This window comes from Ctenopharyngodon idella, chromosome 19 (genome assembly GCF_019924925.1).
Source record: "Ctenopharyngodon idella isolate HZGC_01 chromosome 19, HZGC01, whole genome shotgun sequence".
Taxonomy (NCBI): Eukaryota; Metazoa; Chordata; class Actinopteri; order Cypriniformes; family Xenocyprididae; genus Ctenopharyngodon; species Ctenopharyngodon idella.
This window is the reverse complement of record NC_067238.1, coordinates 20,588,158-20,616,088: the sequence shown is the minus strand read 5'-3', so window position 1 is coordinate 20,616,088 and position 27,931 is coordinate 20,588,158. Positions and strand designations below refer to the sequence as shown.

The 27,931-nt window shown below is 37.7% G+C and overlaps 1 protein-coding gene and 1 long non-coding RNA gene across 3 annotated transcripts in view; one reads left to right on the top strand and one right to left on the bottom strand.

The window, feature by feature from the left end:
* jarid2b (jumonji, AT rich interactive domain 2b) overlaps window positions 1-4,764 on the bottom strand; it is a 111,469-nt gene extending 106,705 nt beyond the window's left edge. The window contains exon 1 of the mRNA XM_051872637.1: window positions 4,192-4,764. Within this exon, the coding sequence (XP_051728597.1) occupies window positions 4,192-4,236 (45 nt within the window). The 5' untranslated portion in view covers window positions 4,237-4,764. The remainder of the gene's footprint in view (window positions 1-4,191) is intronic.
* Window positions 672-27,931, top strand: LOC127500978 (uncharacterized). 2 transcript variants are annotated; one of them, XR_007926485.1, is made up of 4 exons: window positions 672-2,998; window positions 26,916-27,026; window positions 27,418-27,568; window positions 27,776-27,931. It is a non-coding gene; the product is annotated as an uncharacterized LOC127500978 (long non-coding RNA). The 2 variants fall into 2 exon arrangements; XR_007926484.1 differs by having other exon boundaries at window positions 27,418-27,931.

The window sequence follows — 27,931 nt, the reverse complement described above, 5'->3', positions numbered from 1 at the left end:
AAAGTTACTTTGAGAAAATTTCCTTCTGAAAAATTAAAAGGATTAATATAAAATTAATAAACTTTCACTCATGCCAGCCTCTAGGCTATCTGCCCAAGTGATCTGGCATTTTACATTAAGAGAATCACACATAGCCTCTGCTGATATGCAATTTTGTAAAATTGTTTGTAAAATACCCACATATAGACTGTAAAATACTTGCATACACACAAATGTATGCACATTAACGTGCAGTATAATTACAATTATGGAAAAGAAAAAAAGAAAAAACATCAAGCCATCCCACAGCTAATTAACTAATACAGCTGTTATTAAAGATAGATAAGAGTTTTGTTTATTCAGCATCCCCTAAAATCAATCAAATATATTGTTGCTTTCCCTTGACATTTCTAATTATATCCTTGTAAAAACCGCTTATTTGCAACTAACTTGTGGTTCACTAAACCACTTATAATATCAAAAATAAGTATCAGATATCAGAAGTAAAAAGGCAGTTTTTCATCACAGCATAATTTATATTATTCTTCTCTATTATACATCTATGATGAAGTAACATTTATGCAAAGTCGGTCCAGACTGGAGATTTAGGATATTAAAAGTGTTAACGAACTCACAAAATTAACTCAGGTCTTTTATAACAGCTGGCCTCCTGATGTATGATCCATGAATTTTGCCATGTCACATCCTTGAAAAAAAAGCAAGGGGGAAAACTCCATTTGCATTAAAACAGAGGGTTAAATGAAGCACAGTGGCGCTAGCGGCAGGCGCTGAAACACAAACATACAATCTCTCACACGCACACACGCAGAGCCTCGCAGCTTTCTCCTCACAAATGGACGAGGTGCCCACATTTACATTGTAAAGCTGGAGGACTCGGAGCGGGGGAAGGGGTCAGAGGGAGGGCTTGGTGAGCCTTGGCCCTGCTCTCTATTTTTGTTTCCAGCTTTTTTGTGCGCCACACACTGCAGTGGATTTTTCAACTTGGCCCTCATCAGTTGTACGCCTGATGAAACAAACACTGACAGCTTCTTTACATTTGTAAAGGCCCCTACAGCAGCTGTGCCTATCTCACCACACGTCTATGAATCAGGGCCCGACCCCAGCTGGGCCTGCAGAGAGAGAGAGAGGGATAGGGAGAACGAGAGAGGAAGAATAGCCATGGGTAACCCCCCGTTCCCCCCACACCATGTGCCATGTTCACTTCAACAGAACAGGAACACAAACGCGAGCTCTGGCTGCATTCATTAGCCAAACTCTGAAATCCAAACCAGCGTAACTCTTCGCTCTAAAAACAGCCCTCAAAAATAATTATACAGAGAAGTTGTTTCAGAGAGTGTCAGGACGGCCTGAAAGCCATTAAAGGAGCTCGTCTGAAAGCAGAAGTGCCTACTTGCCCCCCCTTCTGCTTTTCACACACGTCTATCAATCAGGGACGGTCTAATTGCATTTCCTTGTTTGCTCTTATTAACATCTATTATCATATTTTTTTTTCTCTCTCTCTCGTTTTCCACTAAATGAATTTTAATAATATTCACAGAACATGTGAAGGAAAAATGGGGTAATAAAAAAAAAATTGAAGGGAAAAAAAACAAAAAAAACAAACCTTGCACTCATGTTCCAGGGGATATGGTTAAGCCAAGCATGTATAATTGTCTTACGCTAATTAAGGGGAGGCTGAATCCAAGGGGCCAAGAGTTGTGCAGGCCCGGGGGACAGATCCTTCAGGTTGTTTTTGTTGTTTGCCTGACCAGATTTTAGCACAGCTGCCTGCACTGCACAGATGTGACATGATCAGCCATGTTCTGAATGGTTCAGATCCATTCCACACACCCTACACAGAGGCTCATGACCCTGACCATACAGACGTGTGGTCACTATGAGATGGAGCAGATCCCTGTCAGACATGCAACCACACACAAAACAAATGAACTTTAAATAGCTAAAATTAATTCTCACTTAGTTAACAACAACAATACGAAAGGGGAAAAGACCTAAGTGCAGGGTTCACACTTTTGACCAATACATTTCCTGTACGTTCCCAGTCACTCTTGATTACATAGATAAGATTATTAAAATAATTTATCAAAATAGTGTGCTCTAAATGGACATTTTCAGCCAAATAAATATTTTAGAAGAGAGAATTTCCATTATTTAAGACATGATTTCCATGACAATGGGATCCCTGTACATGTAAAGTTTTTTTTTTTATTTTTTTTATTCAAAATAAATAGGCCTACTGGTCATAAACCAGATAACTAATGCTTTTACAATAAAAAAAAAAACATAGCTACATTATAATAAATATAAAGCTCGTCCATTTCTGACAATATTTTAGCAAGTTACACAAGGCAGGGTTTTTAAACTAATGGTAGTACAGAGGGTTTAACTGAATCATTCTTCTCAGGGATTACAAGTCACCACGTGGTGTAAAAGTCTACTTTGTCATCACTTTCATTTCCCTTGTCAATCAACAAAAGTAATTGCGTCACACTTTTGTGAGCTACCGTAACAATAAGAGACGTACTACAGCTACGTTGAACAAAAGTACACAATGACAATTTCCATCACCTTTATGGAAAGGGATAAGATGTCACGGAGCTCGAGCACTGCCGATACTGTGCGTGGAAACTGCCCCCGTGGTGCGTCATCATAACCTATACCCTCCCAATGTTTGTTTCATTCCTGTTAACCTGTTGCTGATGAACTGAAATAAATATCACTAAACTAAAAAGCGTAACAAAGTCTTTTCCATGTAGCAATACCGGTCAAAATATGGTTCTGTGGAAAAAAAAAAAAGTTCAATATGAGGGCACGTGACAAGCCTACTTCACGCGGCAGACAAAATTGGCTGCACGAGCTAACCCTTTCACGCGCCAGCGGGAAATTATTTCTCGGCCCTGGCTTGGTTTGAGAAGAAACTAAAGTAAGGACTTGGACAATGAGAGATGTAACAACAGTATCACAAACTCTGACAAAAGAAACTTCCCCTCGAGTACAGGTAAAGCGGCAGGAAACCTCGGGTTAAGAGTCAGTCAGTTCTTTGAGGGTTAACTGATAGGAGGTTTGGTTGGCTGTCTCTGAGGAGACTCGGGTTTTTGTTATGGTAGTCTTGCTTAATTCCGCTCCTGAGGAGAGTTTAAATCACCATCCAGAAAAGTTCAAGCCCTATATGTAGTCCCCCGTTCTCCAATATAACATGACAAGCTCGCCGGTTTACTAACCCATCGTACTGGTGGAGATAGTAAAATGGTCGGTTTCCTTTGCACGCGAACCTCTGCAATGCGACTGTATATATATTCCACTATAAACGACATTCCATGCGCTTAATCTAATCAGTTATGTAATATTACGACCCGTTATCATTAAAGGTTTTAATCTGCTTAATAAAACGTGCAGAAACTCTCAGAGAAAAAGCAGACAAAAAAGGAAGTTTCGTGCACAGTGATACCCACAATACTGGCCTCTGCACAAGCTTGTGTTTTCTAGTTCGGCGTTTGTACTTTAAATTGTAAAGATTAAAGACAATCCACTCTTCTGAATCTTAAATAAAATAACTACATCTGCCACCAATTTCGAGCTTTCTCAGTTGTCAAGTTCCTTACACGTTCACTTTAAAAACATTAAAGAGCCCATTGCTTACACTTGAGGACGAACGAGTTACATCCGAGATAAACAAATACCAGGGGAGTTGAGGTAGTTGCATTCATGACCCGTATTCCTGCAGATTTCAGTTCGGGAAAACAAATCTCAGAATAAAAGAAGGCGATATGGTTGTCCTCGCGGCTTTGAGACGGAAAGCAATGAAGAGCAAACAAAGCCATACTAGTCACAATTGCGCTTTAACGCTGGAGTTTGTGTACCAATAACAACCCCTAACAAAACACGTCCAGGTTTATAAACGAGTTCTGCAAGCTAACATTTGTCGTGCAAAAAAAAAAAAATACGCATTCACAATGAGGATACCAATGCAAAAGCGAGGAAAACCGACGTCTGAGGAAAAACAAACAAACAAACATTTTAATATATATAAGTGTTGTGAACATAGTGGGATGCATTTACGCCGTGCTTTTAAATCAAGACTAAACACAACAAGAGCCATCCGTGATCAAAGTTTACGCATTTAACATCGACACAAGCGCGAGACCATCGAACAAACTTAAGGTCAAATGCATACAAAGGATCAATACTTACGTATTTCTTCTGAATGATATTCCTCTTAGGTCTTTCCTTGCTCATTCTGCAATCCAAAATTATTTACTGTTAAGGAGAGAATCGCCACATGAATTTTCTTCCTGCTTCTTTTCTTTTTCCCGGAGCAATGCGATTTAAATCCCCTGTAGTTTGCTTGGCTGTGTAGAATTCCCTCTTCGATCGCCGATGATTCCTAATAGAATCGTGGAATTACTGATAATCCCAAAATTAGGGATCCATCGCCAAGGGTAAAGGGCAAAATAAACAATCGCATCGGAATACCATAGTTAAAACCACTCGCCACAATAACTTCCATCAGTGATGTTCATCCCGGTTTTTTAAAACATGTAGGTTTATTCAAGTGAGGATGTAAATGTTCGGTGGTGAGTTACATCTTGTTTTTAAAAGGCTTATCCGATGATAGGATGAAATAAATAAAATTTTAAAAAAGGAAAAGGATTCGTGGTCCGTTTTGGCTGGAGCTAGCAGACGGTGAGTGAACTCTCCAGCAGCACCACGGGCTCATCTGAACACAAGGCGAAGCTTCTTTCTTTAAGCAGCCTATCACACCCGACAGCACGCTCAGCGGTAACTTTAAAAGGACTGCCGCCTTAGGGAGCGTCGCAAAATGGCCATTCTTTCAGGGGAACGAACAACAGTTCAAAGTTACCGAATTAGTGAATGAGCGATTCCATCAACATGGGTTCAGTATGGAGAGGGAAGAGAGTTCAAATATTTTCCAGCTCCGATGAATTCAAGACAGTTGATAGATGTAGTTTTTGTTTTGGGTCAGTTTTAAATAGCGAGAAGAATTCTCACTGCGCCCCTTGTAAGATAGTCATCTGCTCTCTAGAAATGTTTGTGTTCATCGTGGGGGGAAAACGAAGCACGCGGTCTTTTTTTTTTTTTTTTTTTTTTTCTCCACGGTAGGCCCGTTTTCATATTTAAACAGTCTGGGCTAATTGTTACAGAACATCTTAGAATTTAGATTTAACAGCAATATTTACCCATTAGTTAACTCTGTAGGCCTACTGTGCGGTGTTACAGGTAAAACTCCCCAAACTAGTATTTTTTTTATTTTTTTATTTTTTTCAGTTTTACAACTATAGTATACATAATGATTTTGTAATTGTCTAACAAAGTCCCGTATTAGTTGTAATAATGACTTTGTAAATTAAACACTAACATTTTTCCCCAAGCAGTTTTAGCTTGTTAATTAGTTGATAGTTATTCTTCAAATACTTAAGATAAAAGTTGTCAGCATGCACACAAGACTCACAGTTTCTTATTTTCTGTCATTGGTGCATACTTTGAACAACTAATACCGGACGTTAAGTGATAACAAAATCATTATTTATACAGGTCGATTTTGCGCTGATTTTCAAAGATCTAGAGCCAAAAAGTATAGATGAAACAGTATTTTGCTGACCTGGGCAGTAATTTGAGTCATTTAATTTAATTTAATTTATTTACTTTTTTATATTTGCTCCCAGTTCCACTGCCTTGCCCTTTTAGTGTTCTTTCATCCTCTCACAATTTTTATTAACTATTGTTCATTACTATTTTGCTAGTCCGGACAATGTGCGCACCATGATTAGCAAAAATAAACGTTGAAATGTATTTCTGATCACCTGTCAGCGAGCTCGTTAACCTGCAAATCAGGCTTAAAATCATGTAGTGTAAACTTGGCATTAAAGGGGTCATATAATGCTACTTTCACAAGAAGTAAAATAAGTCTCTGATGTCCCCAGAGAGTGTATGTTAAGTTTTAGCTCAAAATACCCCACAGATCATTTTGTATAGCATGTTAAAGGGTTAGTTCACCCAAAAATGAAAATAATGTCATTTATTACTCACCCTCATGTCGTTCTACACCTGTAAGGCCTTCATTCATCTTCAAAACACAAATTAAGATATTTTTGATTAAATCCGATGGCTCAGTGAGGCCTGCATACAAAGCGATGACATTTCCTCTCTCAAGATCCATAAAGGTACTAAAAACATATTTAAAACAGTTCATGTGAGTTCAGTGATTCTACCTTAATATTGTAATGTGATGAGAATACTTTTTGTGCGCCAGAAAAACAAAATAACGACTTTTCAACAATATAGTGATGGGCCGATTCGATGATTCGATTCGCAAAGCTCCGAAGCAGTGTTTTGAAATCGGATTTGTCGCTTTATAATATTAAAGTAGACCTACTGAACTCGCAGGAGCTGTTTTAAATATCTTAATATCAAAAATATCTTAATTTTTGTTCCGAAGATGAATGAAGGCCTTACCAGTGTAGAATGACATGAGGGTGAGTAATAAATTACATTATTTTCATTTTTGGGTGAACTAACTCTTTAAATTTGTATAGCACACTCTGTTTTTGTGTGTGTCCCTTTAAATGCAAATGAGCTGTTTCTCCCAAGAAGAGGGCGGAGTTTCAAGAGCTCTGATTACCTCACGCAGACTCACTGAAAATGTCAGAAACTGTTCAGCCTTTTATGTTCAAACCGGAGTCTGACAATGATGGAGAGACTCAAGAAGAAGTGATAATATGTGGAATGCAACAGGATGTTTCTGAATGGTTAGTTGATGAATTTATGTTGCTGAAGTGGAGTTAACTATCTTAAAGTCATTGATTAGCATATTCTGTCATGATAATCTATAAATCGCTCGTGTGGGAACTGTTGTAAGATGCCTACAAAGCCAGAGAATATATGCTGCATGAAGATAGAACAAGTATAGTTTAGTTTAATTATGGTTATAATTTGTCATGTTGTCATCTTGCTTTTATGACATGCTATTGCATTTGTGTTACGTACTGTATTGCAATAACATGGCCTCACCCCCTTTGTTGTGTGTTCTCGGGGGCAGGGTTTATGTAAATTTCAGGGTTAGTGATGTCACTAACCCGGAAAAAGCTCGTTGTAGTCCCTACCAGCCGTTTGTTGTAGCCCTTAAACAGAGTATTCTTTAAAAGAAAATATCTTGCTTTGCTTTGAACTTGCAGATGTTGTTTATGCTCTAACAGCAACATTACACACTAACTAAAGTAAAAAAAAAAGTGAAATCTTAATCAACCACCCCTTTAAAACAGCTCAAACATGCATTTTAGTCTGGGACTAGGCTTAAGCCTTGTCTGTGAAACCGGGGGAAAGTGTATTGTACTGAAACACTTCTGGTAATTGGACAAAAGTGAAATGAATCTCTAGAAATGAGTCACAAATCAGATCTTGAAACAATGACAGGAATCTGAAAGGACCGTGTAAGTGATTCACAAAAACAAGTTTGTCACACTAAACGGAATATTCACATTTTTTGTCATCATGGGTGACGGTGGAATAACCCGTGCATGGGAACAAAAACATGACAGATGAAGAAAAACCTGGCATTTATCTATAAAGATATACTATTTACTCAACCGTCTGTGAGTGCATAATGCAAGATGTTAGCCTACAGCTGCTTTCCATTCTAAGGTTATGATGATGCCTAAATGTGTGTTGTTTGTTTGTTTGATTGTTTGTTTTTGTTTGTTTGTTTTTAGTGCATACATGAATTCAGCCCGAGAGCTTGTGTTCGGTCAGAAGTAATAGAGCAGTTTATTGATCATCTTAGATCTCATTTAGAGTTTTTCTTGTAGTCCAAGTAAATGTTGTCTAAATGTGTTATGGATAGTATATGTCTGTGTTGGTGTAGCTTTATCGTCCATATAGTAACATGAGAAGCTTGATTCATGCTGTAGATTTGTTTTACAAATGCTGCTGATCAAAGCCATGCCCATGAATTGCATGAACGGAGATTATGGTGGATCAATACATAAAAGATGAATAATTTAACTTCAGCCTGGTGTTTTACATATATCATGTATTACATTGCATCGTCTAGCCTCCTAAATTCAAATGGAGCACATTTAATGATGTTGGCAGCAAACTGGTATGTTCAATCAATATTAAATTGTAGGGGGACCATAATTACAGGAATAGTTCTGTTAAATTTTATTTGGAAGTGACACCAGATACAGGGATAGAAGACAAACAGAGGAAATGTGAAACATAAGCACTTCCTTGCCTTGCAGCAGCTGCATTTTTTTGCCAGTGCATGCTTCTTGATAAGTTCCTAATAACTGGGTTTTTGTTTTTTTTAAACAGTGTATCAATATAAAAGACCTAGCAAAGATTAGGGCCAGAACAGCGTCAGGAACTTTGGTTTGTTCTGTGCACTTCAGAAGCTCTTGAAAAAGTTAAGATATTTGTCTGTTTTGACTTGGATGGAATTTGACTCTTGATATTCTTGAAATTTCTATTACTATTACTATTTCTATTAATTACTGCAGACTATTTAAAGGGTTAGTTTACCCCAAAATGAAATTTCTGTCATTAAGTACTTGCCCTCATGTCGTCCCAAACCCATAAGACCTTTGTTCGTCTTGAGAACACAAATTAAGATATTTTTGATGAAATCTGAGGGTTTCTGAACCACATAGGACAACGTCATTGCACCTTTTGAGGTCCAGAATTGTTAAAATAGACAACATGACTACAGTGGTTCAACCTTAATGTTATGAAGGGACGAGAATACTTTTTGTGCACAAAAACAAAACAAAAATAATGACTTAATTTAACAATTTGAACTGTTGTCATACGCAGTTGACGTAGTGAACGCCGGCTCAAATCAACAATTGACAACAGACAGTGTTGTTGAAGACATAATTTTTTGTCATAAATCTTTTTCTCAATTTTTTTTATTTTTTATTGCATAAGATAAGGGTATAGGTTCTCCTTAAAAGTTGACACTGCTGCCAGCTGTCAATCAACCTGTGACAACTGCATTTATTTAGTCCAGCGGTAAAATCCAGTATCATGAGGTATTTTTTTTATTTGTGTCACGCATCAGAGCATTCATTACAAATTTATTTAGCTATTTATTGATTGTGTTCATCATGTCACTTAAATAGTTAAATTAGGAATGTATTTTAATATGTTTTGAGTAACGTGTTGTGCTTTAAGCCCAGAACATATCCAATACAACCACAATGAGGACAACTGTCGTGTGAAAAAAAAAACAAAAAAACAAAAACAGTTTAGTATTTAGTGAAAGATGAGTTTCAAATGCCCTTGAGGCAACTATCAACATTTCCTTTAATCAAAAAGCAAATAATTCACATGATAATTATCTGTCAATCATGAAATACAGGGGCGGAGCTAGGGGTGGGCTAAGGGGACTGGAGCCCCGAATGTTTTTCCAAAAGCCCCGATTCTTTCAGGTTTGAGGTTTCTTAACAGTGCTGTCAAAATATCATTTTTCTAATCTCTCTATTAAAATATGTTAAACAGTTCAATATCGTTCAGTATACACCGATACCTGCAGTGCTTTCTCTCTCTTCTCTCCGACAGCGAGTTCACGCACACCGCAGTTGTACACAGACACGCCTCCTGTCACTCACTCAGAGCAGCGGCAGGCCTCAAGACTCTCTTTCGTTCGTTCCGGTTGAAGGGTTTTTGTTATGATATAACAACTGATATGACAACTTTAGCACATTTGTCAGCTAAACATTCATTCAGTGTTTCCCATTAATTACCCTATGCCACCATTGTTTCATAATGAACTGAAAATTTAAAACATACATACATAGCCTAAATGGTCTCTAACATTGTATTTTGCCAACAAACTAATAATCAGTATTAAAAAGTAGCATTAAAACTAATAAATCGAAACTGTGATATGGCTTTGTGCCTTTATAAAACAGCAAAAGTCTGTGCTGCGTGTTTTAAAGAGAAGTGCGCACATTTGCTCACGCGATCAGCTGGTGATCTGGTGATCAAAATAAAAGCTCAAGGGTTTATCTCTTGCAAGTGAAGAAATTAGTACAAAAGTATTGTAATTTCCCTATACTGTATTGTAAAGTAACTACTTATAAAATTTTCATTTATTTTACAGTGCATTTGTTACAATATATGGATATTACTGTCATATGAATAATTATAAAGGCCTAAATCATATTATAATATTATTGTAGGCCTAATAATTGTTTGGCATCCTAAAACACCAGTGTCAATGTAATGTAGACTGAGACTCTATATCACAACTAAAAAGATGTTTGAGCCCTCTTTAATGTCCAGGTACAAGTCAATGCTTTTTCTTTGTTCAATTTGCACACTGTACATGGGCTTAAGCTCTCAGTTTTGAGCTCTCAAAGTGCACCAGATTGATGCATTTAACTTTAAAATGTACAAAATTTTCTTCCGGGGAGGCATGCCACCGGACCCCCCTACAGGAGGTACACCAAACAAAGTTTTGCAAATTCCTGTGGAAAACAATGTACATTTTATGAACTTTACTCCAGCATACTACTACAAAGTTCCTTTCGTGACAGTAAAGCTGTTAATGGAAAATGAAATTGTCATTGGACAAAATAGATTTGGGCTAAGCCCCGAATGTTTACAATGTCTGGCTCCGCCCCTGATGAAATATAAACAAATTTTGGTCAAATTCAGTGGTTTTCTAGCTGGTAAAGGGGGCAGTTAATTAAGATAATATTAGACTAAATTGAGTACTGGCCCAGACAACTGTGATGTCTTTATTTTGATTCTCATGGGAATGTATTTAAGTGGGAGAATTTTAGATGTCTTTTAAAAAGAAAGGAGTTATGGCTTGGGTAAACCATTTAAAAGACTGTTTCAAGAAAACACATCACTGCAATCCTTTCTTTTTAGACTCCCTTAATCCTTAGGGGCATTTGTTAACAGGAAATGTTACAGTATCATGCTTACTAAATAGGTACCATATCTGAGAAGAATATTCAAGGATCAAATGAAGAGTTCAGATGTAAAAATCTCTAAGTACGTCTGACATGTTTTCTTTTAAATGAGCATATTTTTTTGCTCCTGTGTCTAGGTTCAGTAATTTCACTTTAATGACAATGAAAAGGTTATTAGTCAGTTATTGAAATGCCTTATTTTCAAAAATGTCACTTTAGTCAATTCATTGGCATTTAACAAATTTGACTTTTTTGACTCTTTGTCTTTTGCTTCAAAACCAGCTTCATGTGTGCTTTTTTTTTTTTTTTTTTTTTTTTGCAAAAACCTTTAAGTCCACCTCTTTGGACAACAAGACATAGTAAAACGTCCTTTTCTGTCAGTTTTACAGCAGCAAAGTTCTGTTTACTTGCTCGCGAAATCCTGTCATTGCCACTCTGACAAAACACGATTAAAAACTTGCAGCTCGGCAATTGAAAGCAGGCTTATACACACACCTCCATTCATCTTGAAATCCTATGATTCGATTCCTATCTTTTTATTGGTTCTTCTGTGGACTTTTGCTGACAAAGGGAAGCGACGTTTAGTGGTTCCTGCCAACAAACCGGTATTTCTGAATGGGCTGACATTGGGATTTAGCAGATTTGAAGCGAAAGTATTTGATGAACGTATACTATGTGCAGAGAGCATTCGCTCAATATCATTATCTCATTTTTGACGGAGGTGGCATTTAGCGGCTTTTGCATCTGAACTCTTCAAATATACTCTGAAAATGTAAGAAAAAAAAAAGATTGAGTGAATCATTTTCAGCCGTGTAGATAATTCTCTACTTTTCTGCCCACCGCCTTTGTCAAAGCAGAGAGAACAGTTGTTTTCGAGGAACAGCAATGTCATTTTCTCCCCCTTTTGTTGCTTGTAGTTTGCTGTGGTCTCTAGGGCTGCCCAGACTCTGTTGTGAGTGACATTTAAACCCAAATGAATCAATGAGACAGACTGCTTTGGGGCTCCCAGGTACCGCTGCGACAGAGCCAGCTACACTCGCACACACATAGTCACACCCAGAGGACTTTACTACAGCATTCTGGTTGCAGCACATTGCACCCTCAATGTTTTTTTCTTTTTTTCTGTCTTATCATAAGTTGCCACCATGACACTGCACAGACCTGGTAATCCAAAGCTTAAGAGTGGTGTTATTGCCTGTATGTGTTTTTTTACGGCGGCTGTAGCCATAGGGCTCAGTGAAGGACAAGCCAGCCATTGATTAAAGCTTTCACTCTTGATAGAACTAATTGTACGGTGAAGCTGAGCAGACTGGCTAATTCAGGTTGATGTTCGCTGACCGGGAGCAGGGCGAATTACAGTGACTGAATCAAGATTGATTTATGAGCTAAGCATAAAATCTATATTCATGTTAAAAGATTAAATTGAAATAAATTGCGGCATAAATCAGGCTCTCCTTGAAGCACAACTTTTTGTAGGGAAATATGTCATCAGTTTTAGAAGCTGTCTGTAATTAGACAATAAATTTTAATTTAGAAAAATGTCATTATGCAAGGCAAACTGTTGCTTTGAGTAACATGTTCAACATTCATGATGAGTACAGCTCAACTCCTGTTGACTGCAATTACAGTGCAAAGTTGAGCTGGGAGAGGGTGTTACTATTTAAAGTCACTTTTCCCCAGAAATGTAAAAACGAGATGGAGTTTTTCTGGTGTGTAAGACGGTCAAAGTTGTAACGATGCAGTGCTGAGAGACTGAACTCTCTCTGCTCCTTTCATTAAAGTAGTGTTAGCCCCTCCCCCCTTTACCCAGCCTCTGCACTCTACCGAGACCAGTCAAGATCACAAACATGCTGGGTTTTTAGTACAGCTCAGCTCCCCCATCACAGGGGACTCCAGTACCAGTGTATGATAATTGGACACCTTGAGTAAGAAAATCCCCTCTGGAAATATACTCACCTCGGGTAACTGCATCAGGTAAATGAAATGTAAACATTTGTAATCGTGAGCTAAGGCTGCGATGCGGGAGAAAAAAAAAAGAAAAAAAGTTATTTGAAATGCACAATATTAATTGCACTCATAAAACCATTCTTTTTTTATGTAATTCTTCATAACAGTTAATTTACCAAGTACATTTTTTATGTTACTTCTGAGATGTAAATCACCCACAAACCATCCTAGGTGTATATGACTTTCTTCTTTCAGATGAATACAATCGGAGTTATATTAAATAATGTCCTGGCTCATCCAAGCTTTGTAATGGCAGTGAAACATCCATCATAAAAGATATCCACACGGCCCTGGGGGGTTAATAAAGGCCTTCTGCAGCGAAGCGATGTGTTTGTGTAAGAAAAATATCCATATTTAAAACTTTAAAAACTAAAAATAACTAGCTTCCCGCAGACGGCCATACGCACGTCGACTTACGGCAAAAGAGTAATCCCTGGCGTGATGTAGGAGTAGCGTAAGCTTCAAACAAATAGGGCTGGCCAACAAACTCAAGCTCCTCTTTTCTTATATCGAAATCCTCCGACATTTTTCTTTAAAAATTCTCATTTTAGACTTCTAATTCGTGATCGTGTTTTGTTTTGCTCTCTCCTCTGCGCTTCCGTGTTCACCATTGCGTCATGCGTCAGGTCAGAGTTCATTCTTTCGCCATAAATCGATGCGTACAGCTGTCTGTCGGAAACTAGTTATTTTAGTTTTTAAAGTTTTAAATATGGATATGTTTCTTACACAAACGCATCGCTTCACTTCACAAGGCCTTTAGGAACCCCCCAGAGTCGCATGGATATCTTTTATAATGGATGGTTACACTTTTTTGGGCTTCAAAATCTCATCCTCCATTTACTGCCGTTATAAAGCTTGGAAGAGCCAGGAAATTATTTAATTTAACTCCTTTCAGACTAATAAAATTGAAGAAAGTCAAATACACCTAGGATGGCTTGAGAGTGAGTAAGTCATGGGGTAATTTTCATTTTTGGGTGAACTATTCCTTGAAGCGCAAGATAGTTTTGGCGTGTGATCAGTATAGAGGGAGGAGTGTCAGTCATATCTCTACTTTAAAGCTAGATCCTCTGGGAAGACAACTTGCTAGTGCAGTCTCCCACAAACAGTTGATCATGCCTTTTATGAAGACAATCACTTGTGATTAGTGACTTGTGTGACTAGTCAAATAATGGAGGGATAAGTTGTCTAAAGATGTCAATACTCTGTCTTAACCAGGTATAATGTGGCAAATGTCTGTACATGCTGAAAGTGCAGAGTGATGTGGCAATCACATCCAATCAGAGCATGACATTTAATATGTAATGATTTATTATATAACTATGAGGAGGGGCTGCCCTGTACAACAGAAACCAAGCAACTGACAGAATACCCTAGAGTTAGATGGGTAGTTAAAACAAAGTCAAACTAAATTAGGCATGAAATGTGCTTTACGTACATTTGGTACTGGAATGGTGTTGATTTTAGGCCCTGTTTATCGTGGCATGCCTGGTTAGGACATGCTGTTAGGAACAAGGATGAAGTTTTAATACTTCAATACCATCCGTGACCTTATAACTTTAGCCACTTAACAGAAGCCCCGCCGAATTATCTCTGCCAGATTAATGAATGGATTCCACCCACACAAGTAATGGGACCGGCTGTCTGTCAGGAAGCATTTTGAGCCTGTAAGAGTGACTCATCTGGGTCAGATTGTCCTACAGGTGGGTGTTTGGGTGAATGGACCCCTCAGCTTTCCCACTCTGAGCCTGAGTCCTTTCATGGCCCTGGACACCTGCATCAGGCACAAAGGCCAGCTTGAGCTTTTGTTGGAGTTACTAGAGAGAGAGAGAACAAGTGAGAGAGAGAGAGAGAGAGAGAGGGAAAGGAGAGAGAAGAAGAAGGGGGTTGGGGTATTTCTGACCTCAGCCACAAAGAAACAAAGTAACACAAATGGGCCATAGGCAGGCCACAGCTGGAGAGAAGAGTGATGGACACCAGTGTGGGTGGTCCGAGAGAGAGAGAGAGAGAGAGAGAGAGAGAGAGAGAGGGGTAAAGATACAACTAATGACCAGAACAGCCAAGAAAACCCTTAAAGTACAGTACCTGATGAAACCTTTTATAGCCTCAGGGCCAGAGCACTCTAAGTCAAGATTAAGTGTGAGACGGTATGGTACATATCACAGCTAAGGACAAATACTAAATTCAGTATGCTATATTTGTAAATTAGGTCAATATAGCACACTTCCCATTTTGTGCATTCTGTTACAGGTTAGTCTTTTGTATGCACTGCAGATTTACCAAGTTGAAGCTGAAGTATCATTTGTTTTTTGATGTTAGAATACTTTCTCATATCCTAGCTTAATATGGAGAGACAACTACAAGTAAACCATTTGTAGGCTGATTTCCCTGAAAAGTGTAAACACTGTGGTGCTATCAAAACATTGCCCTGTTTGTTTGAGTGTCCCAACCATCCCAAAAAATCAACATTGACTCAACCAATGTCATGACTATATTTTGTTTTCCCGAACAATGGTAGGCGGAGAGTGTATTCAGGAAAGCAGTTTGAAAAATCCAATCTAATGAGCCGCATAGCAACATGCTGAAAGACAGTGACAACACCTAATCAACCGCATAGCAACACTCTGGATTCCTGGCAACAGTTTGGCATAGGCAAGCACCGATCTTAAACTAGTTTAAAACTGGTTTACATTTTACTGAGCTCTGCACATAACAAGGACGAAAAAAAAAATAGATATCGTGGCCACGAATTAAGAATTAATTCCCTTGACTTAAAGGGTTAGTTCACCCAAAAATGAAAATTATCGCAAAATTCACTCACCCTCAAGCCATCCTGGGTGTATATGACTTTCTTCTTTCAGTCAAACACAATCTGAGTTATATTTAAAAATATTCTGGCTCTTCTAAGCTTTATAATAGGAGTGAATATTAACTGATATTTTGAAGCCCAAAAAAGCGCATCCATCCATCATAAAAGTAATCCATACGGCTCCAGGGGGTTAATAACGGCTCCAGGGGGTTAATAACCCCCTTCTGAAGCGAAAAGATATCCATATTTATAACTTTATAGACTATAATCACTAGCTTGTGGTAACGTCTGTCCACGCGTTCATGAGAGAGTTCCAGCGTCTGACGTAGGATGTAGGAGTAGCGTAAGCTGAGGTGAGAATAGACGCCTCTCGTGGTTCAAACAAATAGGGCTGGGTAACAAACTCAAGCTTCTCCAACATTTCCCTTTAAAAATTCTCGTTTTAGACTTTTTTGTGACTAATTTGTGACCAGTGGTTTTTTTTTTTTTTATCCTCTGCGCTTCGCAGAATTGAATCGCGCATGGAAGCCAGTGATTCTAGTTTATAAAGTTATACATATTGATATTTTTCTTACAAAAACATATCGCTTCACTTCAAAAGGCCTTTATTAATCCCCTGGAGCCGTATGGATTACTTTTATGATGTGCTTTTTTGGGCTTCAAAAATATCGGTTACTATTCACTCCCATTATAAAGCTTGGAAGAGCCAGAATATGTTTTAATATAATTCCGATTGTGTTTGACTGAAAGAAGAAAGTCATATACATCTAGGATGGCTTGAGGGTGAGTAAATTATGGGATAATTTTTGGGTGAACTAACCCTTTAATAATTTGTGGCCATGATTTAATTATTTGTTCCAACTTTAATTTAGTGAATTTTTTTAAAATAAACACGCAATTAATCATAATATTAATGATCAATATTAGCTGCACAATATAAAAATATTTACCTCTGAGGTACAACTTAGAAACACAGGTTTAACTCAGTAGAACATCATCAGGTGTGGGGCGGCCATTTATGGACAAGTTGGATCTCAAGGTTTGACCGGAGAGCAATGTAAGACAAGTGTGTGCCTCTCTCTTTCTGTAAGGGACATTTAAATAGATGTTTGAATTCAACTGTTGTCTTCAAGCATCAAGCGCAGTCATGTTAATTAATCCTCCAGGATTGTTAATGGTGGGTCAATCGAGTGTGTTCTCTTTGAAGAATAGTTTATAACCCTCAGGCAGAAAAGGGGCATTGACACACAGGCCAGTCCTCCCTGTGTTTCTTCTACACTGAGCTTATCTGAGCAGCATGGTCTGCATAAGAAAAAAAAGTAATTCTTGTGGGAGGTCCCTCTCATTTGCATATCCTCGGGGCTCTTGTAATTTAGCTACATATGTCCTTTTTTCTTATAAGCTGTTTCCCCCCCACTCTTTCTTTCATTACAGTAAGAGTTGCTTCTTTTTTTTTTTTTGTACATGCCCTGTTTGTCTCGTCCACGGCTGTACTGATTTGCAATTGAAAGGGACTGATTGTACTTGAACTAACTGAATAAGCACAGGGTTGGTTTGAAGAGAGGACAGTGGAGAGGAAAGGTGGTTTTTGTATGTCCGCCGTGCCGTTGGATTTGGGAATTTCAAATCTTATTGTGACTGTCTTAAGCATTCAGTGAGCAAAATGGTGGAATTTGCGCATCAGGTGTTAGCCTTTATTGCCCGCTCTCTGCAAACTTCTCTCTGTTCACATTTATTTTAGCTTGACTTTTATGTGCATATGTTTTAGGACTCTGCTAGGTCCACTCTTGATGGTGCTGTTAAAATAATGAATGTTAATCGGATCAACTCTTTTCTTCCATACTGATTCCTGTGGAACTTTTCACGTTTATTATGGTGGTCAGTCTGCAAAAATATCTGGAATGGATTTAAATGTAAAATATGTTAAATGAAGCTTAAAATGGGAAGCTTAAAGGTAAAGCACGGAACTAGAATCAACAAATTAAATTAAAAAAAAATAATAATAGTGTTTTATGTTTCCCAAACACTCTTGTCTGCCATTTGTTGGATAAACAGATGGTACCGGACCAAAGTCACACCATTGGTTGAGCCGGTTTAGTTTGGTTTAGTCATGATTCGTAAACAAATAGCAGTTTTACCCATTTTTCAGAGTAATAATTCAATTAATGACTTGCATTAATAAACTAAGTTAGGTCAAAGTATTTCTACATCAGTAATTACGTAATAAATTTTTCATCCACTACTTCCAAGACTACTTGTTCATCATTCATCATAAAGGCAATATCCGCAGTAAGTTCACCAGAGGTCACAGTCATAGGCCTCTGACTCAGTAACACTTCCTATCAGTTACAAGAGGAACGTGAGGGTGATTTGCCTGTCAAATGCAGTTTTGACGTGCCATCAATCCTCATGAGCTCATGAGTGCATGTTCAGAGATATTGCTTTGTCCTTTGCTCCAAAGCATTTCCATGTTTTCAGAACGTATTCTAATTCAAGCTCATTAAAGCAGATATCAGCCTACATTTATCAGGATTTATCTTTGTCACACCACCCCAAAGAGAGAAGCTGGCACTGAATACAAATTACCATCTTACTTTCTACTCACAGCCAGCATGGGAAGTGATGCTCCAGATGCTAAATGAGACTGCAGTAAGCTAAAAGGTTAACAAGAGCCATTTTATAAAGTGCTTCCTCATTTTTCTGCCACAAAAGCCCATAAACATCCTCAACAACAAACTGTGATTATGATGATATTAATTATCATTACTTTCAATTAGAAATGTGGCGAGCAGGCCCATTCGTTCTGAGGCGGTGCTCCCCGCAGAGAAGAAGGGTCTGCGGAGCGTCATTAGGCATGGCGTGATTGCACGGCGCTCTACCTCGCCTCACGCCCATTTACAACTAATCAGAATCTCAAGTCCATTACTGCCAGCAACACTAAATAAAAACTCGGGAGTCTAGCAGAGCACTGCTCAACGTGGGGAGTGTAGAATCTGTGTGGGGGTTGACAGGAATTGGTATGATTAAAGGGACAGTTGAAAATATGATAATTATGTCATTATTTACTCACCCTCATGTGGATTTAAACCTGTTATTTATTTATTGTAGATTTAAAAATGAAAAATTAAAGAAAAATGAAAGTAGTCCATGTGTCTCATGCACTATATTCTGAGACCAGAGATCTTCCACTCAGTGTAGGGTTACGCCAGCCATCCTTACTTAAATTGAAACACTAGGGCCAGGTTTCACAGACATATGTAAATATGCAGTACATTAATGACAAGACAAGGCAATCTAGATGTTGTGGGGAAGAAAACTAATAAATCATACATGTCACAGCAGTAGTTCTGCCCTCCACCATGTGTAAAGTTTATGACATGCCTATTTTGGGAATGTTGCGTGTTGAATGTTGGGTGAATTAGCCAGTGTTGTTTTCATTACAGCTAAAAAGCTGGGAACACAGAATGATATTCAGTCTCACATTAGACCCTTTTAACATTGAATAAAGCACATAAACAGTACCTGAGATTATCATTGCCATACTTTGTGTTGCTGTTCCAGCCGCAAAGTCATGAAATAGAAACCGTTTCTAAAATAGTAATGTCACGTGTCGCTGTCACGGCTGGTTAGGACAAAAACTCTGATTAACATGGAAAAGATACCTTTTATCACGTCGTGTCTGGTTAGGACACGGTGTTAGACTAAGTAAGGATTAGGCCTTAGTTCAGTTAGGACATTTAGGTAGCATTCTTTAAACCTGCCTTACAAAAAAACATTACTGGTTTGAGACAGACCAATGGCACTGGCATATTTTAAGATAAGTCAGTGCAAGTTGCTTTCAGTTAAAAGAGCTCAAACATGCATTTTAATATTGGACTAGGCTTAAGCCTTGTCTGTAAAACCAGGGGTAGAGGTTTAGGAACTACTAGCTAGTTTGTAACCAACTCTGTACTTAATTTGGTTGCACCATTTGTTCTTAAGGCAGAATGCAGATAGTAGATAGTAAACTCTCTGTAAAGTCATGCATAGTTGCATAATATGATGTTTACCTTAAGTGATCCTATAGCATCCTTCAAATTCTTGAGCAGAAGTTGTTGAAACACTGTGAATTTCCATTTTTCCTATTATGGTTGATTCTAATTTTTTTGCCTCACGTAACTCACAGTAAAAATATGTTTCCACTGAAATGCGATACTTAAAGCCACAATGTGTAAATTCTCGCCACTAGAGGTCGTTTATTCAAAACAAAGGCATAGCTTGATGACGCCTTGATTTCGCAGAATTATGGGATGTGTTGTCTTCACGTCTACAGCCGGTGGAAAAGAATCAGGACAGGACTCAGTCAGAAATCATGTTCATGGATGAGATTATTAACGTTACTGTGGTATGAAGTAGAGCAGGATTGAGTGCTGTGCGATGCAGAAACGATGCCGCTGAAGTGATTGCTAATGAGAGACGAGCGCGACTCGCGTCTCGAGAGCTGTTTTATCAAATTAGATACATGTGTGTTGAAAGTTGTTATAATGCTACTGTGTGTTCACTCGGCAGCTACTATGAGACACTTGTTGCACACTGCAGTAAGCTAGATCGATATTAGGCATGGTAAAACATGGTATTCGCTGTAAATCAAGAAAACAAGATTTAAACAGTAAGACTTACTGTGTTGAGCTATATAACATGATTAGTTTTCTGTCGATGAATGTATCCAAACAGTTGCTCGCCTGTCTAATAAAACACATAATATATTAAAGCGTCTTTAGTGTTTCCATGGTTTCTACAAAACAAAACGGAAATCGAGGGTAATGCGCGTATGATGTCATTGATAGGCGACGCACAGACACGCTCCGTGTCCTGGTTAAAATTGCTTTTTTCTCTGGATTTAAACATTCTTGGAAACATTTGGGATAACGTAAGTATACAATCAACAAAATATGTAACATTGTTCTAGTGGTTTTTTGATTTTTAATCCAAAAATCTTACATATTGTGCCTTTAATCATGATATATAGAGTAAAATGTATTTTTATATGTAAACTTTTCAGAAACTGTATTTGAAATTAATTTCAATAAATAAATGCAGATACAAAAAAAACAAAAAAACAAGAAGACATGTATTTATTATAATTCTATTTGGCATGCACATAGAGAATGCTTACAGAGATGCTCTGTTTAGATCAGGTTTGTGTTGAAGTGCTCCTACCAAGCCATTTATTCACATAATGTTCTATTATAATGTAAATGTGTGTAAATGTCAACATATATGTCTAAGAATGGAAGTTTGTCAGGTTAAACATGAGCTTATTGATGTAATCAAATCAATTTAATGGTAAATTTAAAGTTTAATGGTCCAACAACAACAACAAAAAATATTTAGTAGTGCACAATTTGTAACTTTGAGCCCCTTTTATGTCGCAACTAGGCTAAGTAATTTATGCACAGCTGGTGCAGCCAGCCCCTAGAGACCCCTGCCCTGCAGAGTTTAGCTCCAGCACTAATCAAACACACCTGAACCTGCTAATCAAGGTCTTCAGGATCCCTTAAAAATCACAGGCATTTGTGTTGAAGCAGGTCAGAACTTGAATAAAGAATAAAACTTTGCATGACAGTGGGTCTCCAGGTTGAACACCTGTGTAATCGACAGCAGTAAAAAGATGAGATTTATTGATAAGAATGGAGTGTAGGTAGGATTGATGTTGGCTGGCTACATCTGCTACGCTGCTGATGGCATGAGCAAAGACTTGCTGCTGAAACTGTAGGGATTGCTGAAATTATTGCACAGGATTACAGATTCAGAATTACAAATGTGTTGCTGCTGCAAGTTGGAAGAACCCTGTAGCAGATCTAGACAGGTGGTTCTAGGGAGGAGGAGGGCTAAAAAAAAATTGGCATGGCATTTCGACCTAACTTTATTAGTGTCACTTGAATATTCAAAACTAATTTCTTTCCATTCTCTTGCACAGCTATTCACTTCTATGTCTATTTCTTTTCTGTTTTTCCCCATCCCATCCTGCTCTACATGAAACATCCATCTCTGTCCATGAAAAATGGAGTGCTCATGAATAGTTTACAGGCTTGTGGTGGGGTTTGTGTCAGAGGGGTTCGGTGGTGAGCTCTCCAGCAGGGAGCGGCTGCTCTTAAGCTTGACACAAAGGGAGGTGAGAGGAAACGCTAATCTCCAAGCTGCCTTTAACACAGTCCAGCGTTAATGGTGAAATACAGGAATTGCTGTCTGCCTCATAATGAAATGGTGAAAGTGGAAGGGAAGGAAGCCACTGTAGAAACACTGAGTGTGTTTTCTACGCATTGGTGCTGCAGGTGTCCACTGAGAACTTGAGTATGTAATTGGTGAGCGTATGATGGATGTATCATCTTGTAGGCCGGATCTGTGGAGGTTTTTCAGCCTGGGAGAGAAAGGCAATGACTGAGCATGAGTCGATTCATTTCTCAATAAGGTTTGTACATGGGAATGGGCTAGTGCAGGCTCTGTAAGAGGGCTGAGTCACATGTCCTCAGTGTGCTGTGACGGGTCTGTGTAAGCTCTGCCCACTGCAGTGTGTGGTGTGCAGAATGACTTGTTCATGACAAAGCTCCCACCTCCTCAATCTGATCAATATTCTGCTCCACACGCAGTCACATACACTCACCAGGACGTGCGCTTTCTTGATCACCCTCGCTCGTTGATTCATTTATTTGCATACTCTCTCTCTCACACGCTTATTTGTTCACTCACTCGCTCTCTCATTTATTCAGTCACTTGTTCATATACTCATAGTATTCATGCTCATTCATTTACATATTTTCATTTACTCACTCATTCACATGCTCATATTCTAGGAGTGTAACAATACACTCATGACTCAGTTCAGTTCAATACAATACACAATACTCACATTATACTTTCACCATTTTCTAAACAAAGCTAAAATAAAGAAGTTATTAATGTTTTTTTTTTTTTAATTATTACTTTTTATATTTATATCATTTTTTTCTGTCCAAAGGCCTTAATAATAATAATAAAAAACAAAGATATGACATCTAAAGTATGTAAGATAGTACGACTCGAACTCTTTTAATGAATCCAAAAGGTTTTAATTATATTTTGCTACATATAAAGGTATTTTAAAGATTTTGAAGTGTCAAAAGGTCATTTGGTTTAACTGTCCAAAGGCCAATACAGCCATTTCATTTGTGATTAAAATATCTTAAATGTATATATTTTTTATACTGGCATGATTTTATAACATTCTTATCAATATAGTGCAAAATGGTATTAAAATTATGTGTAGAAGTCGTTGCTTTGTTTTGAGAAAGAATGTCCAGGAAAAATGAATTTCATTGATGTCATTCGGAGTAACCAATATAAAGGGACCATTTTGGATCAAGTCATGCGGTGAATATCATGTGACAGGATGTGACATCATTCAGACACCTGCACAGGACCACATGGTCATGAAGCAAAGTAACTAACTCTCTCTTCACATTTTAACTATGTGAAAAAAATTGTTTGCACTTGCTCATACGCATGTCCCGAAACGTCAGGTCATTCGGTTCAACCGCTATAAAACATGGAAAATGTTGTAATATTTTAATAACTTGTACTAAATATAAAATGTTTGATTGTCCTTTTGGAAGCTAGCTAGCAAGCTAACTAGCCTGATATCAGCCTGTTAGCATTGTTTCATTTGGTATACCAAAAGTGTCATTCGGTAAAACCGAAATTTTGGTTAAACCAAATAACTTTTTTGGTGACAAATTTTGTCCATCTTGTAAAAAATGACAAAAGCAGTGTTAATTGATAATAAAAACCACATAATCTCACTGTTAACACTTAATAAAACTTCAAAATTAATGATGTCTCCATTACGTTTTTTTTACATTATGATGTTTTCATTATGTTATTATGTGCTACTTATGTGCTATATATATATATATATATATATATTTTCACTCAAAGTTTAATGACAGTGCATAATTATCAAGTAAAATAATAATGGTCTTATTTTTACTGTTAAAATCAGACATTTGGCATTATAACAAACAAATTGCAATTCCCCCATTGCATTATCATACATTATATTCAAAATTATTTAGTATTATAATAGTGTAAACCTGGTATTAACGTGCGTTATTGTGATCAGATCACTTTTGTGATCACTGAAAACATCTTCAAAATCTTCACACCAGGTGGAAACAACTTCATTTCTTCATTCACATCTTTCCAGCAATTCCAGCAACTAGTTATTTCCTAGAATCCCTCATTTTGACCTGAGAAAGCAAGTTTTGCTTCATGATGGACTGATAAAAACCTGTACACCTTGATTCCTAGAAAATGCACAGCTGCCAATCACATTGGGAACAGGTGGATTTCTCCAGTCCTTGTCATTTTAGTGTACAGTATACATTAGATGAAGCATGAACAGTCAGTTTTTGCGTGAAAGCAGTGTAGCCATGAAGATGTATTTACTGCTTTCTCACAGTGCACAGAGTCTTCTGTTTGACATTCATCTCTCAGCACATTTCAGAAGAATCATCACTTTTACTATTCTACTCCCTGATGATTGTGTAGACCATGCAGTAACATCTGTAAGAGTGTGTTTGTGTTTGTATGTGTGTTTTTTTTTTAGAGAGAGAGATGTAAAAGAAAAGTTGTCTGAGACGTGAGACGTTGCTCAGTTGAATAAATTTCTGTCTTTGTCTGACATGTCAGTTTTTAGCAGTCGAACTCAAAAAACTCATCATCCTGGATGAGTCAGATTATCTAACACTGCCAATCTGCTTTTTGGGGCTAATGTGAGTTGGCAGTATTTGTTGATGTTCATCGAGTGATAGAGCATCAGTGGTGTGCTAGAGACTTGGACTGGAGCAATTACATTCGTGAATGGTCTGAATCGTGATGCTGTCAACGTTTTTTCAAAGTCTGACAGTGATGCCAGACCTTTCCAATCCAAAGCCTTTACAGAGATGTGAGGTGTCACAGCTGACTCAGCAATTTGACTATGAACAGCAGTAATGACAAATCCTCCAGAAGTTTGCAACTTAATTGTGCTCTGACTGTGTTACACCTAAGCCTGAGAAATTTCAGTGTTGATGCATGCTGTCTTACCTCTGAAGTGTGGTAAGCTTGCATAGGAAACCAGCGTTCTTACATTTCCTCACAGTGTCGCGTAGAGTTCAGTCTCTTAGTGGAAGTGATGTCATTAATAATGAATGTTCCTTAACTCTGCTTCATGTGAAATAGTGGTTTTTGGAGAGTTATTGAACCTGTGAATAAGGCTTGGAAGAATGCATGGGAAAACTGTGATATCCAATGCCTGGGTCCATTCACATTTCCTGATTCAATTCAAATACACATTTAGAAAAATATAAATTTTAGAAAATAATCAGATATAATAATCAACACAACCAAAAAAGTAAAGTATAAATACATTTTAAATTGAATTTTTGTAAAACAATAATTTAATATTGTTTGCTTATTTGTATGTATGTATACCTGTGTATATTTGAGTATATATTAGTGCTGTCAAATGTAATGCTTTCATTTCTGTAATTATTATTTTCTGTTTAATGTGTTAAAAATATATAACGCAATTAACACAGCATTCTTTTTTTTTTTTCTGGCATCGTTGGACTAACGTTATAGTATATTATCATGCTCTCTGGGTTCCACTTACCAGCTCTGCAAAGCAAAAGAGAGTGGTTGACTGAGGATGGTCTGCACATGATCAGCCAATCATTCATTCATGGTTTTAAACCATTCAAGCATGAGAAGATGCAAAAGAGGGCACAATGTGGTACTAGCTCACTGTCTGTGAATCACCTGTCTGTGCACGCACACCTGAAACACACTCACACAAAGCCACTTTTCAGACAGCGCATCAGTACCGATTTGAGTTCTTTTTTTGTGTTTTGGCACACTTGAACAAACAAAAACACAAAATTATGTGAAACTGACCTGTTTGCAGAGTTGAAATTTCAAACCCTTATTTATTAACATACAAACCCTTATTTATTAATAATAAAACAGTGCAACACAAAATATATTGCAAATTTTAATATTAGATGTGATTAATCAGAAAAAATGTTATTCATTCTTTTAATCGATTGACAGCACTAATAATATATTTATACATTTGTGAAAATGTGGAAAATGGTTGGTTTGCATGGGATGAGGGGTATTCACATTGCAAATTACAACATCAAAGCAACCTGGAGTCATTTAAAGGGATAGTTTACCCAAAAATTATCTTTTGATTGACTCACCCTGTTTGAAGCACAAAAAATGCATCCATCCATCAATCATAAAAAATAATCCTTACGGCTCCAGGGGGGGTTCAAAAAAAGGCCTTCTGAAGCGAAGCAATGGTTTTTTGTAAGAAAAATAGCCATATTTAAAACTTTATAAATTAAAATAACTAGCTTCCGGCAGACGACCATATGCATACTGCGCAAGCTGACTTGCGCCACAAGAGTAACCCCTGACACAATTTATGACGTAGGATGTAGGAGCAGTATAAGCTTAGACGCCTCTCGTGGTTCAAACAAATAGGGCTGTGCACCAAACTCAAGCTCCTGTTCTCTTATATCAAAATCTTCTGACATTTGTCTTTAAAATTTCTCATTTTAGATATCTAATTTGTGACCGGTGGGTTTTTTTTGGTCTATCCTCTGCGCTTCTGCGTTCATCATTACGTCATGCGTCGGGTCAGAGGTTACTTTTCTGAAGCTAGTTATAATGTTTTAAATATGGGTTTTTTTATTACAAAAATTTATTAACCCCTTGGAGCCGTATGGATTATTTTTATGATGGATGGATGCATTTTTGGGGGCTTCAAAATGTGGCCCCCTGTTCACTAACATTATAAAGCTTGGAAGAGCCAGGATATTTTTAAATATATCTCCAATTGTGTTGTCTGAAAGAAGATAGTCATATACACCTAGGATGGCTTTATTTTTGGGTGAAAAAAAACCTTTAATTGCTCTGCAATTTGAGGCGTTTCAATATGTCAACATGAATAAAACTGTGCTTGTCAGGTGATTTCATGGGGTTTTTAATCGTCAGTGTGATGCACCTCAACTTTAGCTGATGTTGTATTTGTGCTGAGATGTTGTGTTCCAATGTTTGAAATTATGAAGTATTTTGTTTGTGTATGTGTGTGTTTATAGTGATGTGTGAGTGTTGGTGGTATCCGGTGTGGCTGGACGGGTGTTAGCCAGTTTCATCCCAAACCTCCACCCAACATAGCTGCTGCCCAGAGATTAACTCTACCACATAGAGTGAGTCCACACAGCTCAACACACACATCCTGTCCTGCCCTAACTAATGTATTCATTTATCTGTGACATGCAGACCAAACGTTTCTGCTGAAAGTATTTTGTTCAAGCCACACAGCCGGTTCATTGTTTTGTGGCCACACCAAAGTTTTATGAGAACAATTGGCACTCTACAGATCTACTGATACAATATAACCAGGGAAGTCTAAAGCATTATGAAGCTGTAATGATAATAATTCATAAATGCTTGCTGACAATTCACTAGTACCTATTGTGTTTCTCTATGGAGATCTTGAAAGCCATGATCACATCTGGATTCATGGGCTTTGTGAGGGTCTTACAATGAATCTTTGCTAACTTTACTTTCTTTCTTCTGTCTTTGTCTCTCTGGAAGCGATTAAACCAGAGGGGCAGCCTGAAACGATTACAGATAACATTGATGAAGTCCCATCGTTTGAAGTGCTGCCTTTTCCTGGGTCTCATATGCTTGTGCAAATGTTTCTTCTTCCTCCTTTGGCCAAGACTGTAAGGCTTAAACTTATGTGGTAAGGAACTTGAAATAAACTCATAAGGAAACATGAACGCTTTGAAGATGGTGGTGCTCTGGCTGAAACCATGAGGGTCATCAAACAAATGTCATTTACCCCAATTAAGAGACCTCTTCTTGCGGGCATTTTCCATTGCTGTAAACTCTTATGCATTGACATGATAATACAATTTCTTTTCTTGTCCCTGACATATTTTTGCCTCAGTATGTCAGACAGTAAAGGAGCTCTTATCAGGATATTTGGGGCCGATCAATGGAAGCAGTATTGGCCGATACTGATCATCACCGATCACTTCTATTTATCATGTACTATTATTTTAGTTATTTTAACAACAATGTATATTAAGTATTAAAATTTAAA